The sequence below is a fragment of the Ischnura elegans genome, chromosome 1, assembly GCF_921293095.1.
Source record: "Ischnura elegans chromosome 1, ioIscEleg1.1, whole genome shotgun sequence".
Lineage (NCBI taxonomy): Eukaryota > Metazoa > Arthropoda > Insecta > Odonata > Coenagrionidae > Ischnura > Ischnura elegans.
Window position 1 is genome coordinate 63354473 of NC_060246.1, and position 13596 is coordinate 63368068.

The window sequence follows — 13596 nt, forward strand, 5'->3', positions numbered from 1 at the left end:
CACTGATTTAGAGGATATAAATGGTAAGGTGGAAAGTAAATGGTAAAGATAGAAGCTTTGGAGTTGTACAACTGAACAAGAATGATGATGGTAATAAATAAAAAGAGAATAACAGAAAACCTAAAGGGTTTATGGGTTTGTGCAAGATAAAATTAGATCATTTTTTTACTTTAACAAAATACATAAAAAAGTACACAAAATACTGAGTATGTACTTCTGACAGGAAAATGAGGAATTCGTAAGAAATGATTTCTTGAGTCCATAACTTGTAACAAGATAAGGTAAATGGGCAGTTTTAATCACTTCTGCTCATATTTTTCAGGAGAAGAGAAAATCCAAAAATAATACCTAGTCAGCACACATTGAGATTTCAGGCATTAAAATGTTAAACCTACTACAGGTTTTTCTCTCGTACACAATTGACGTGTTCACCTGGAGAATACACTCAATGGGAACAGGGGAAAAAATTAAATCATGGTGCTCAGAAGAAGAAAAAGACTAAATTCATTACACATTGTATAACATTTATTGGCTGTTGCAATACGAAGTATAACAAAAGCTCTTGTCCTTGTATTATCAGAATAGCAAAGTATTTCGGCTAAGTTCATTGTTGTCACAATTTCATGAGTTGTATTTCCACAAATATAAACACTTTGTTTAATTATAGGTCTTTACATTCCAATACCACTTTCTAAAAGATATTACACTAAAAATCAATAGGTTGAAAGGAGGACACTGGAAAGGGTATCACAAATAACTTAAAATATAAAATTAGAAGTGACAGATTCATGATGTGACTCAAATGCTTTTGCCACTAGATGCAATGAATGAAAGAAAACTTTAACAGTACTTGGAAACATACTCCCATTATTCTGAAAGGTACAATAGTTAACAGAACATAACATAATTGAACCATTACATAAATGTAACTTCTTCTTTATAATGGATGCATTCTAAAAATTGTACAAAGTGGCAGAGTTAAAAATATATATACACACGGAAAATTTTACGGAAATTCACAGAAACTTATGGATATCACTATGAAATGAACAATTTTACACACAGAAACCAAGTAACCTACTTTGTACCAATGATTTTTTTATGTAATAGTCATATGTGCAACCACCACTTGGCTGAAGTTTATAAAGAGGATCACTGCGGTCATCACAGCAAAAACAGGGCATTGCAACAGCCTTTGTCCATGCTTGCTTTACTTCATGACAAGATTGGTCAGTTGATATAACACAACTGTGAAAATAAGACACTGGCAACATTTGCCCTAAAACTCTCGTCGATGATATTTATCAGGATCAAAGTAAGATGTCACAACAACTCTATTATTGAACTTCCTTCCAGTTAATGATTGCTGAGCCTTTTGACAATCAACTACTGAATTGAATTCCACAAAAACCTGGAATAAAAATGTAATATTAATTTAAGCTAGAGATGTAAACAAACTGCCAACGTATTCTACGGAATAAGCTGACAAATCAGTACCCTCATCAGTATCAAACAACAATAAACTATAATAAATATATAACCAGCTCAAAATATATAAATTAGCGAACAAATTCCTACAATAGAATTTGTTTACAACTTAACAATGAAATATAATAGAAAATGCTGGAACTGAGTGGACTACACTATTTCCCTGAATAAAGCCCCTTTAATGCAAAACCTACAGCGGAAAAGAAACAGGGGGAATACATTCCAATGAAATCAGGATCAACCTCAACACCATCGCCCTGGCATACGTAATGGCACAGCAGATGTTTGAAAGGAGCTTTCCATGTTAAGAGCAAAATGTTAACATTCCATAGCAACTTGAAATTAAGAATAGATACGTCTATGCTTACAAATTGGGGATCACATTAGATGGCTGTATAATATAGAATTAATGCAAGAGAAAGAGAAATTGTGCACTTGTAATTTGGTGTAACAGACACCTGCTGAAAATTAAAAAAGACAAGTAGACTTTGAGAAGGATGGCTGAGGATAATATACTGGCTAGCGTAATAGTATAAGTACAGCTTCATTAAAATACAAGTTTTTAATGTTATGTTTAAAGCATGGATGAATGGGACTCCCCTTCCACTTGCATGCAATTAAAATAGCAAAACTAATTAACAGAAACAACCTTATAATGGCCAAAGTGAAATGTAGCAACATCATATAGAATAAATTACGCTGACTAAAATTACCTTTCCACAACCAGGTACATCAACACCCTCAATGGGACGAGGAATTTCCAAAGAACGAACAACACCATATTTCCCACATTCTTCCTTAATGTCCTCCTGTATATCCTCATATTCCTCTTCATCACGCAACTCTTCGGGGGTAACCATGTTCATGAGGCAGAGGACCTGCAAGAGATTGGTGGATTATAATTGTTATGACATACAATTCTTAAGTTGAAAGACATCAAACAACAAACTCGCAAACAATCTTTCAATTGAAAGAAATTCAGTTACAACTGCAAAAGGAATTTTTACTGACAAGATATCTTTCTGAAGTTTACACACACCATATAGTTACTAACTATCCAGCTTAGAAACTAAGCCACAACAGGTTTCCTTAAAGAAAACAAATTTCAGTTTAAATAGTAAAGAGGAAAAAACATGAAGGTTATAACATTTAAATAAATTTGTTTCACTCGTGTTTGGCAACAAAAGCATCTATCACGGGGTCAGATACAGAAGGCTAAATTTAACCAGGTCAGATAAGATCAAAGCTTATAATTCACAGCAAGGATACATAAGGGAATCAATGATGACTCAACCTCACAACACTTGCTCCATCTCGGATTCACATCATACCTGGTACAAAGAGCAAAGCTGATTATGTAAAGGGATGGTTTACTCATGCTGAATGAGGCTTATTAAAAAAAATTCAAAAACATTTTACTAATTTACAGAATATTTTATCTATACCATTTACTATAATACTTTTCCACACATAAAATGGAAGCTCTGTGTAACGAGTGTTCTTAATGGCTACAAAATCACTCCCAACATCTAAGCTCATTATATGCAAAGTTGACGGATATAGCCCCTCAATTCCTGTAGTCACGCTTACATACCATTTTTTTTCATGGCAGTCTACAAGAGTAATTGTCGTAGCCTACAAATGAAATTGGTAGAGAAGGCTGTTTGAGTGCTCCACTGTGTAATCTCCTTCATGGCAGCCGACGCTTCGAGGTACTAGTCGTACACCATCCTCAGGGCTGATTCAGATTAAGGTGATTACCCAGTGGAGCACCCAAACAGTCTTCACTACCAGCATACGCCAGGAAAGCATTAGATCTTTCTTTACGAATGAAATTCATTTACTAAATCATCCTTCGGGTTGTTTGCAGATCACTGGAACGTGACAACTAAATCTGTCTAAAGAAAGGTTGGGCACAGTAGCATTAGGATAAGAATTAAGTTCAAATGCTAAGATGAAACAAAAAGGAAGACAATGGCAGGTTCCACAATTTAATTAATACTGCGACCGGTTTCAATACATGGTATCATCATCAGGCACTTTTGGTATAACAGTTTCCACTTATATAGTAGTCATATACCAAAAGTGCCTGCAGTTTCTCAACAGAGGAATGCGGCATGACATAATCAAGGGTTGATATCTTCCTGAATACAGTAAGTCCGATATACAAACTAGATGCAGTCCAATACCTTGTTCCTAAGTTGATAAACCTACGGTCCGGCCGCCGAGAGTTGTCCGATGACAAGCAGAATGGTCTAGGTCAGGGCAGCATAGAAAGGAAACACCCACAAAGGGCTCCATGAAGAAAGGAGCCAGAAGGGACGACGAGCGTGAAGGACCCAGAGGAAGAATCACATGCTTTGATGGATCAGGCTTATTTCGGTGCTTTTCATGCATTTGACAATGTTGTATGACTAGGCAATGGAGTGAGGTGCGTTTAGGGGACACTGATTGGCTGTAAATAAACCATGCTGGCACAGGATTATACGCCCCTCCTATTGTGCCATCATCGGACAACTCTCGCCGGCCGGACTGCATGCAAGGCATCGAGGAGTACGGTTATCCTGCAGAATGCAACACTCCGTAACAATTGTGCACCAACTCGCGATTGTGATGAACTGATGTAGCTGGGCGTGCAACCCTGCTGGAGCCGAAAAAAATCGCTCTCCTTGCCAAGGAAGAACAGGCGAAATGCTGAACAGTTCCTAACTTCACACCGGATTCAATGATACTTTGTTCAGATTATGCCCAGAGTGCGAGTTCCTCTATGCCGCACCACGTAGCAACGGCCAAATCAAAAGGCACCAAATTCGAAACTTAAAATTTTTGAATGCTGGTTTCTCTGAAAGTTCGTAAATCGAATGTGCGTAGTAAGAGGACTAACTGGACATCAAATTTACGACATGTAATAAGTCTGTCACCATGATTCCCCAGGAATGAAGCTTATTATATGACGTTGCGTGTGTAGTGAAGAAAGAACCATAATTGACGCTCTTGGTCACAGTACACGAGGAGAATTTAATCATGGCGCGATTATTAAAACTTAGCGTAGTGAATATCCACCTAAATGCCATTGCTTATGTGTGGAACTTCGTAATTAAGTTCATTTTGTGACCGCTTGGACCGGCTCTGAGGTTTGTAATTCCGTAAAAACGAAAATTCCGTAATAACGTTTCTTTTCCAATAGCTTGGATAAGCCTTTTCGTTGGGACCAACATTTTGCTTCGTAATAACGAGAACTTTGGAATAACATTGTTCGTATTAACGAGTCTACTGTAGTGATAGAACATGCATCAATGAAATAAGTCTAGCACGACAACACACAATAATACCTCAGTAGCTGGTCCAGCTCCACCAACCAAGTTGAGGCCAGGCACCTGGATTTGAACAGGTGCTTGTGAACTCATTTGAGCATTTTTGGCTCCCACACTTGCTCTTTGCACTATTAACTTTTTGTCTCCCAACTGCATTCCATTCAACCCAGCAATTGCCTGAAAAAAATAAGAAATACTGATTAAGTAACTGACACCGAACCAGAACTAAGACAATACAATCAGCATTACTGTAACTAAGTTTTCCAATAGGAATTTACATTAGGAATGATTATAGGTTGCTATTTTACTAAATATCTTCTAACTCAATATTTTCATTCTTGAGAGTTTATTCAGTTTTCTACACATAGGTAAATTCCCACCAAAATCTTATAACACTGTTGTCTTCTGATTTCTTTTCCCATAATCAAAAGTTCATAATACTTAATATAATTATTTGAGGCTGTTCCACTAAAAACAGACTAACAGACAATTTCACAAGTTAATAAAAATATGAAGTTTTACATCACCTGCAAAACAAGACAAAAAACTATTGAATTCTGACCAACATATGACTTTAAAAAAGCTAGATGGTATAACAAGCCCCTGCAAACAATAAATCAGTAAATCCTGGGAAAGCAGAATTAAAATTTCATGAATAACATGCAGCAAAACCCATGTAATGATTGCTCTTAAGTTAACTACCTATCATATTTAGGTAAATATAAATATTCTATTCTGCACCATGGTCATACTTTCGATGTTATAGTAAGAAAGCAATTACACATGCAGGTCAAGAGTTGACACCAACTTGACAAGATAGCAGAACCCCACCCCCCTGATAAACACATAAACCCTCATAGGCCTGCTGCCAAACTATGACCCAGGCCAAGAAAGCAAATGACCCCAATAGCTGCCCTTATATTACATCAGATGGAAGGGGAATGACTGTATTTCTCAAGTTTGGAAGCAAATGTGAGATGACAAACTTGCTATGGGCACAAAAAGATTCTTGATTTATAAGCCAGGATTTTCAGATGAAATATTGTGAATAAAGTTATACAACCAAGCCTCGCTTAGCGCCATTTCGAGATAGTGCAAATTCATTCCTCGGGGAAACATTCCAACACTGCTTAACCTAATCAAATAACCGTTAACTCTCTCTAGATTAAATGTGAACTTGCGATCAGTACACATGAAATTACTCTCATTTTACGCATATTAATAGTATTGCTTGCCTCATATTTAACTCTTTGTTTATATATTCATCGAAATCCATTGCTGCGCAATGACCAAAAACATAACTCATCATGCATCCGGACAGCCACCAAACTAATTTTTCTCTTCATCTTAACTGGATAATATCAGTTAATTTAGATCATTAATTAAGTTTGGAGCTAGTGGAAATGAGTTTTTTAAGCAATAAGTCATTTTTGCCGTCATAGGTTATCGGGCGAATTGACTACCAAGTAAAGGGTCCACCCGTCCAGCCTTCAAGAAGAGAAATTGAAAGTTATCACTTGCTTTGAAAATAAAAGAGCGTCAAAACGATATTACGAGTAAGTTCAAGCTCACGACGTGTCCACATTCTGAATTATGACAAGGTTAAAACGTCAGTGACATCAGCCATACCAACTTCAGCCAAGCAGTCAACACGTATGCGAAGTTCATCGCTGGAAAAAACGGAACGACTCCTAATTACCTGGATTTATAACAAACGGTGGAATGATGTTTCTCTGTCACAGGCAGTTATTTGTGCAAAAGCTGTGGCATTATTTGAATCTATAAAAGAAGGTGAGGGTGGTGATTACTCCGAAACATTTAGTGGAAGCTCCGGATGGTTCCAGAATTTTAAACTTCAAGCTGGTATTTAAGTACTACGATATCAGGCGAATCTGCAAGTGCTGATACCATAGTTGACGCCACAGCATTTTCTGATGAACTCCAATCTGTGATTGAGAGTGGCTCCTTTCCCCCTCAACTAGTTTTTAATGTTGACCAGATGGAATTGTTTTAGAAGAGATCTCGTTCATTCATTTTCAGGAAAGAAAAACCCAAGTTAGGTTTCAAGGCATTTAAAGACAGTTTCACATTGCTACTTATGATGCTAATGCCTTGTGGGACTTCCCTGTTCGAAATATTCAATTTTGTTCAATTGAATACATGGAAATTCAATTGAATTTGAGGAAATTCAATTAAATTCCCATATATTCAATTGAAATTTGTCACTTTTCAATTGAAAGGAATTGAACATTTCAATAGGGTTCAAATTAAAGCCAGTTATGATTTATTTACCATTAACTAACTCCTCCTGCAATGAAATGGTATTTAAAGTAGCATTTGTCTGTCATTTGGATGAGCAACAAAATGGCCTGGGTGACACAAGAATTGTTTTTAGACTGGTTTGAAAATTCGTCAACTGCAGGCAATGCATAACGAACCCCTGAGATAGCATGCATTTTTTCCTGGATGCTAGCCTACCCGCTCGAAAGGTGGGAATTTCATAAGCATGAACAAATTTATTTTAACGAGAAAAAGTCTTTCAAAGCGTGCCTACTATCTTTAAGATATTTTAAACTATAAATGTTAGAATAAATGAGGTCTTCTAAGGCTATTACTAAGAATATATATGGTTAAAGGAAATTTGATACCCAACACTTATGCTACTGGGAATGCATCCTTTTCATGCTTTTGAAATCCTTATTTTCCTGATGTTAAAACACTCTCATATAACCCAAATTCATATAGAGCAAAGTACCCAAGGAACGCATCCCTTGCACTAAGCAAGGCATGGGTATACATGAAAGTCTCTCAAATTTCACTAATGTTAAGACAGCAATTTAAAATTATTACATCATAATATTAACTTTAACCCTACAGTAGGTATGCTGGCCAGCTAGTGTGGCATTTTTATTCTAGCAGGAATGAAAATTATTTTCCTGTCTTTCAGTTGTACCCTTTTGTGCTTTGTATTTTAGTGTTTCATAGACAATACTGGTTCTATTCAGTTGCCTCCTGTTTTGTTTCACCAAAACGTAATACCAATTCCTCACTTCCAATTGCTGTTTCACAAAGCTAAAGCCAAATTCTATTGTTCGTTCGCTTCGTCCACTAAAATTCCAAGATTATTAAAGATTCATATAAATCGTTGACATTACTTTTAATAAAACTTCCCCAGGTTCCCAAACCTTGCAGCTTTGGAAAAAAGTATATTTCCAGCTACACGAGTGTGTTGCGAAAGACATATTTCTGCAGGCAGTAATGCTGTAACATGGAGACGAAACCTGCTGCCTGAGCATATAGAACAATAGGTCTCTGAACCAAATTTTAACACCCCTTCAAATATTAACTAAAAATCTAAGGCAATTATTTCCATACATCCTTAAAACATTAGGATCCAAGACGAAGGGAACAAAAGTTAACTAGCTTATTATTACCTGGTCCGTAATGGTAACATCCACATATTCACAAAATGCATATCCTTTGGAGAGACTTGTAGCAGAGTCCTTCACAAGGTTGAATGCTCTGAGCTGCCCAAATGACATCAGTAGCTCCTTCACCTAAAATTTGGAATGAGGCACATGGGGTCAAATTCTGTGGCTTTTCAAAATGTACCTCATTTAAAAGCACTTGAGTGTGATCAGATTATAAATCAGACTTTAAAGAATTTTTAGTAATCACTTTAGTAACTTGAGTACATACATCCAATGAATGATAAAATTTAACTAAAAAGGCCAGTGTGTTTTTTCCAGGTGCAATAAGTTCACAGAAGATAAATAATCTGTACTTACTTAAAATTCAAAAGTACAAAGCAAAATACAATGAATACATATACTTGAATGTCACAAAATGTAAACTTTATAGATGAAATTTAAAGTAAACTCAAAATATATATTAAAAACCAAAGATTAGAAGTTTTTTCAAATTTAACAAATCAGATTTCTACAATTCTACATACCTTCTAAAATCGAAGTCCAGATCTTGTGTCCTTAAAAATTACAAATACGTACATGGCTGCCATAAAATTGTATCAATAGGGATAAGTACCGATTAATGGCCATTCTGGTCAAACAAAAGGCTTCAAGGGGCAAAACGACAGGCTCACAAGAGATCGCAGAGAGCTCAATCTTGTTCATATTCTATATAGCTACACCAATACATTTTGTTTGCTTTTACCTAAAAATTTTCACTAGAAAATCAAAACTGGGTGTCAAAATATGACACTACATCAATTAAAATCCCAAACAACCTGCCCACTAAGACTACGCAAGAGGCAGATTTCCTTGAGTAAGCCCCGATATCATTATGAACAAGGTCCATTTGGGTAAAGTTGTCAGTATTAAAGGGGCTTTTTGGACAAATAAATACAGACCTGCCACCAAGGATTGGCGGACAGAGGACTGAAAGAGGCAGCAGAGCGGCAGCTGTCAGGCTGGAAACTCATTTAGAGCCCAAAACAAAAAATTTACCACAGACTTGCCTTTCCGGTTCCAAAATTGCTTTTCTGTTGTGCTCTCTTATTTTTTCTGAGAGATGTCTCGCATAGTGTTGGAGGCTTAGACAAGCAAATGGTCTTACTACCCGCGAAACCTTAGCTACGACAAAAAATGGGGGAAAAAGCAGAGGAAGAGATGAGTGGAAGTTGCACAAAGCATAAAGATAATCTTTTATCTCTTTTCTTTCAAATCGTCATCTGTTGAACAGCTAGTCAAGTAACTGATAGATTCAAATTCATTTGATCAACAAATGTCAATAAGTCATAAGTGTCAAGAGCTTATCAAAATGCATTATCCTGAAACAGAATTGTCCCCCAAGACCAATACAGTATTAAACAATAAGGTATCTCACACCCAATTATTTCTGAAAAGAAAAGTAATGTTCTTCCCAACACCACTTCAATCGTTAAGTTTCCTCTGAAATGAAAACGTCCAGCCTCCACTGCTTGTCTATGGCCGACCTAACCTGCAATAGAACCCTGGAAATCGTGCTTAATAGGCAGAGATTTTGCTTCATATGATTTAAGAGAAAAAACTCAGCAAAGGAAAAGTCCCCATGCTACAGAGAATTTTGCTTAAGAACCCTACTCGAGAAAACTTCTAAATAAAATGAAAAAAAACTGAGGTTACACATAAACCACATGGTTGAATACAATCCCTTGCCCATTGAGCAGCAAAAGCCATGTTCTTGCACCATCAAGGTAAACACTAGTGTTCCTAAAAGAAAACTCCAACTTACCTTATGGACACCACACAAGCTTATGACAGCAGGGTAATTGAATTTTCCAGAAATATTATCTCAAGTAAATTCATAAGAGAAAGAACATTCCAAGTTTCAAGAAGTAGATGGCTTATCGGTAAAGCTAGAAAAAACCAACACTGCTGTCTCAAGTTGTAATGTTGCCCCAACTGCAACTTATGCCTTACTCTTAAATCCAACAACTAAAAAAATTTGTGTATTAACATTTGTTCTCACACCTGCAGAGTTAACATGTCACATAATGGAAACTGGATACTGGTGTAAACTTTTAAAAATAGACAAAAATTAAAAGCATTTTATTCAATGTACGTATATTATAACTATACTTAAGGAGGGAAGCCATCTAAAAGTAAGAGCCATTTGAAACGAAATGCCATTAAATTATAAGTCAAGTCACATTAAAATTGACTAAACATGATTAAAAACCAATTTTCAAATGGCAAAAGATCACAAAGACTTGCAGTCTCAGAAAAGGGAACTCCCACCTGGTCCTCATTCAGATAATTGGGAAGTCCACCAATGAAAATCTTGTGTGGCGAATCGGGAACAACGGTACTGATTACACCTATAAGAAAAAAAATTCAGATTCAACTTTTAACAAAATAACTAACTAACTTTAACATGAAAACTATAAATAACTTACTGAGTAATTAATACTCTCACCTAAGAACAACTATTAAAAAATCGTAAGAAATCAAGTCTTAGCTACCAGAAAGCTCAGAACTACATTCTCATTTTTTTTTAAAACTTCATTAAACAATTCTATAAGTTGTCTAAAGTGCCACAAATTAGTAGCCCCTACGATTATTTGAGCAAAATTCAGCAAATGCAATATAATATTTATAACAACATTATGAAAAAACAGAACACTTGTATTTCTAAGCTAATTTTTACTATGGACACCTATATCATCATTAAACCTGTCATGCCAAATGTCCGTCAGCAACAGTCGACGATAATTCTTAAACACTAAAGACCAGCGATGATCATTCTTAAACACATAAGTCAGATATAGCCAGCATGAAATTTTCAATGCAAAACAAACGAATGTCGACCGTAGTCAACACGGGGAATGGAAGTGACCACTGTAGTAGCAATGGTCATAGGCACTCAGGCCCAGCCAGAGACCTAGCTTAGTGAGGGCTTAGTGCCAATCGGGTCCAATCCTCCTATTCATTTGCAACCCTCCTCACTGCAGGAATATGTGGTGAGCTGGTTGAATTTCCAATGACTTTCGCAAATAAAAATGTTTGCAACTCCATTTTTCTAAATTATCAAATATTTTGTTCTGTTTAAAAGCATTTTTTAAACTAAATTTTAGCGTGTTTAATACCAGACTGCTGGAGTGTAAGTCTTGCACCTGGTGTTTACCAACTTTGTTATTTTCAATGCTACAAATTTGTTTAAAACTCTACAAAGCTTAAAATATTATAAGTTGTTCCTAGTACAGAATTAAGTATTGAAAATCATGAACATTATTTATTTTTTAAAAGCAATGCTAATGCAATAAGTTGACTGTACTTTTGCTTATGAAGGGTCAGTACTACCAGCCACGCACCCTCTTGAGTTGGGTCCCACATCGAATGGATAAGAATAGCTGTGCAATTCTTCCACAAAGAGCTCCATAGAAAGGGGTTTACAATATTTTCAGGCTACCAGTAGAACAGAAAAAATTTCCATTCAAAGGTGCCAGCAGGAAAGGGTTAACGCTATTCATTATAATGGGTCTAAAATTTATAAATAGTGGTGATGCACTTCTTAGCTTTAACAAAAAACGATTAAACTCGTACCTGGAACATTGACAGTTGGGTTCTCAGACATTCCTGGCATAGGCTGGTAATCATGAGGACGACGAATTTTTAAACTTTGGCCTTTGAAGTTGATTCCATCAAAAGCCATAGCTTGAGTGGTTTCATCTATAGATCGGAACTGAAATGGAAGGACCGAGCTGTAGCAACATACATAAATATTTATTTTAAAATTAAATGGTTAAATCTAAGAGCATGTACCTCCAAGAAGGCAAAATTCTTGTCCAAGTTGATCTGGCAGGCCAACACTGGATTCCCGGCGGCTTGAGCCAGTCCGGATAGGTGCATTTGCTGATTGAAGAACTCCATCATTTCTTCCTGAAAATTCAAAACAGAACAGTGAATTCCCAGATCTTCATTTTGATTCAGGCATAAATTTGTCCCAAGTCTTTCCACTTGCCTCGGTGACGCCAAACGGAATGTTGCCCACGTAAAGACGCCGAGCTTGCCGAGTTATCGTTGAGCCCACAACAGGAACAGCAGCTTGTGGCGTGTCGGCCACAATGTTGGCTGGAATTTGTCCAGCAGCTGGAACGCACGATACAGATAATGAACCTTGAGAAACGTGGGAAAAACTGTCTTAGATCGTTTCTCAAAATTCAAGTCGGTATCTTTCACGAGGTAGAGCAATACAAAAACGGATGGGGATATTGAACGTTTGCGACAGTTGAGAAAAGGTGCTCTCAAGAAAAACACCTTCGAACGTACCTTGCATTGCTTTATACTGTAGAGGGGTAATGTGTTCAAAACCCGGAGGGGGAACATCCCAATAAAGAGAGGGTTTTCTGCGTCGAGACCTGCGTTCTTTGCCACGAGACCTACGTAGCGCATAGAAAAAATTCACGCGCTGTAAAAATTTCAACCTTACAAGTAAACATGGCTACGGAAGCCTACAAAACGGAGTTTCAATCAAGCTTACCCAGATCTACTTCTTTTCGCCCTCTCTCTTCTATCTTTGCTATGCGAACGATTCCTCTTGTCACGGCTGCGAGAGCGGGATCGCTTTCTGTGCTCTCTAGAGCGGGATCTTCTCCTGCGATCCTTCTCTCTCTCTCGGTCCTTCTCCCTGTCTCGATCTTACACAAATCAATAAAAAATAATCATCTTAAACAGTAAAAATAACTAATAACTGACATAATCGATTTAATTGCACCACCAAGGCCATTGATTTTTTTTACTATCACTGGTACTTCTCATTGGAACTTAATGTTAACACAACAAAATGGGCTTGGATAAAAAATAATTGTAACACCAGTAATCCCTAAATATTATGCAAGTCAAGCTAGGATCACACAAAATTTGTAACGTCAAGACTTCTGAGTACGGGGGACATAATGCTTATAGTAAATCCAAAGCCTTTTTAACTAATGTTATACCATTTCATATGCAACCCGAACCAGTAACATGTAATTTCAGACATTTATAGATAGTTAGTTCGGACAATAAGAGCAATTCCTAGCCAGAGCAAGCGTTAACTTGAGCAGCTAGTCGTCACGAGTGGAAGCGTCCTTTAAAAATTTTACCTCCTTTGTTCTCCTCACCCATTATGGATTATTCACTAAGCACTATGATAAATGACTGCCAAGCAGACCGTAATATATTAACTACAGTGCAAATTAATCCACAGCGTTGGGCGTTTACGTCCACATTCGCATTTCCCAAGGTTAAATATACTTCGACCAATATGGCGACCCCAAAATCTAGCCGGGGCCGGGGAGAGAAGATTGCCGGCA

At 36.9% G+C, this 13596-nt stretch overlaps 1 protein-coding gene across 4 annotated transcripts; it reads right to left on the bottom strand.

Moving 5' to 3' along the window:
• Nucleotides 1-503: 503 nt before the first annotated feature.
• Nucleotides 504-13558, bottom strand: LOC124161865 (splicing factor U2AF 50 kDa subunit). 4 transcript variants are annotated; one of them, XM_046538110.1, is made up of 11 exons: nt 13387-13558; nt 12783-12939; nt 12572-12681; nt 12264-12391; nt 12065-12181; nt 11846-11984; nt 10517-10620; nt 8237-8359; nt 4821-4979; nt 2202-2366; nt 504-1411 (listed from the first exon to the last, which is right to left on the bottom strand). In XM_046538110.1, the coding sequence occupies exons 1-11, from the start codon at nt 13406-13408 to the stop codon at nt 1280-1282; spliced, it is 1356 nt and encodes a 451-aa protein (XP_046394066.1). In that variant the 5' UTR covers nt 13409-13558; the 3' UTR covers nt 504-1279. The 4 variants fall into 4 exon arrangements, with proteins under 4 accessions (XP_046394066.1, XP_046394077.1, XP_046394049.1 ...); XM_046538121.1 differs by having other exon boundaries at nt 10541-10620; nt 13387-13557; XM_046538093.1 differs by having other exon boundaries at nt 12264-12418; nt 13387-13557.
• Between the last annotated feature and the right edge of the window lie 38 nt (nt 13559-13596).

Bases quoted from the DNA above. Each gene is read 5' to 3' on its own strand.
- LOC124161865 (XM_046538093.1), bottom strand. From the start codon at position 13,408: ATGGGTGAGGAGAACAAAGGAG. The intron at 12,940-13,386 runs GTAAAATTTTTA...GATTTGTGTAAG, and splicing joins GGGTGAGGAGAACAAAGGAG to ATCGAGACAGGGAGAAGGAC. The intron at 12,419-12,571 runs GTACGTTCGAAG...ACGTTTCTCAAG, and splicing joins ACAGTATAAAGCAATGCAAG to GTTCATTATCTGTATCGTGC.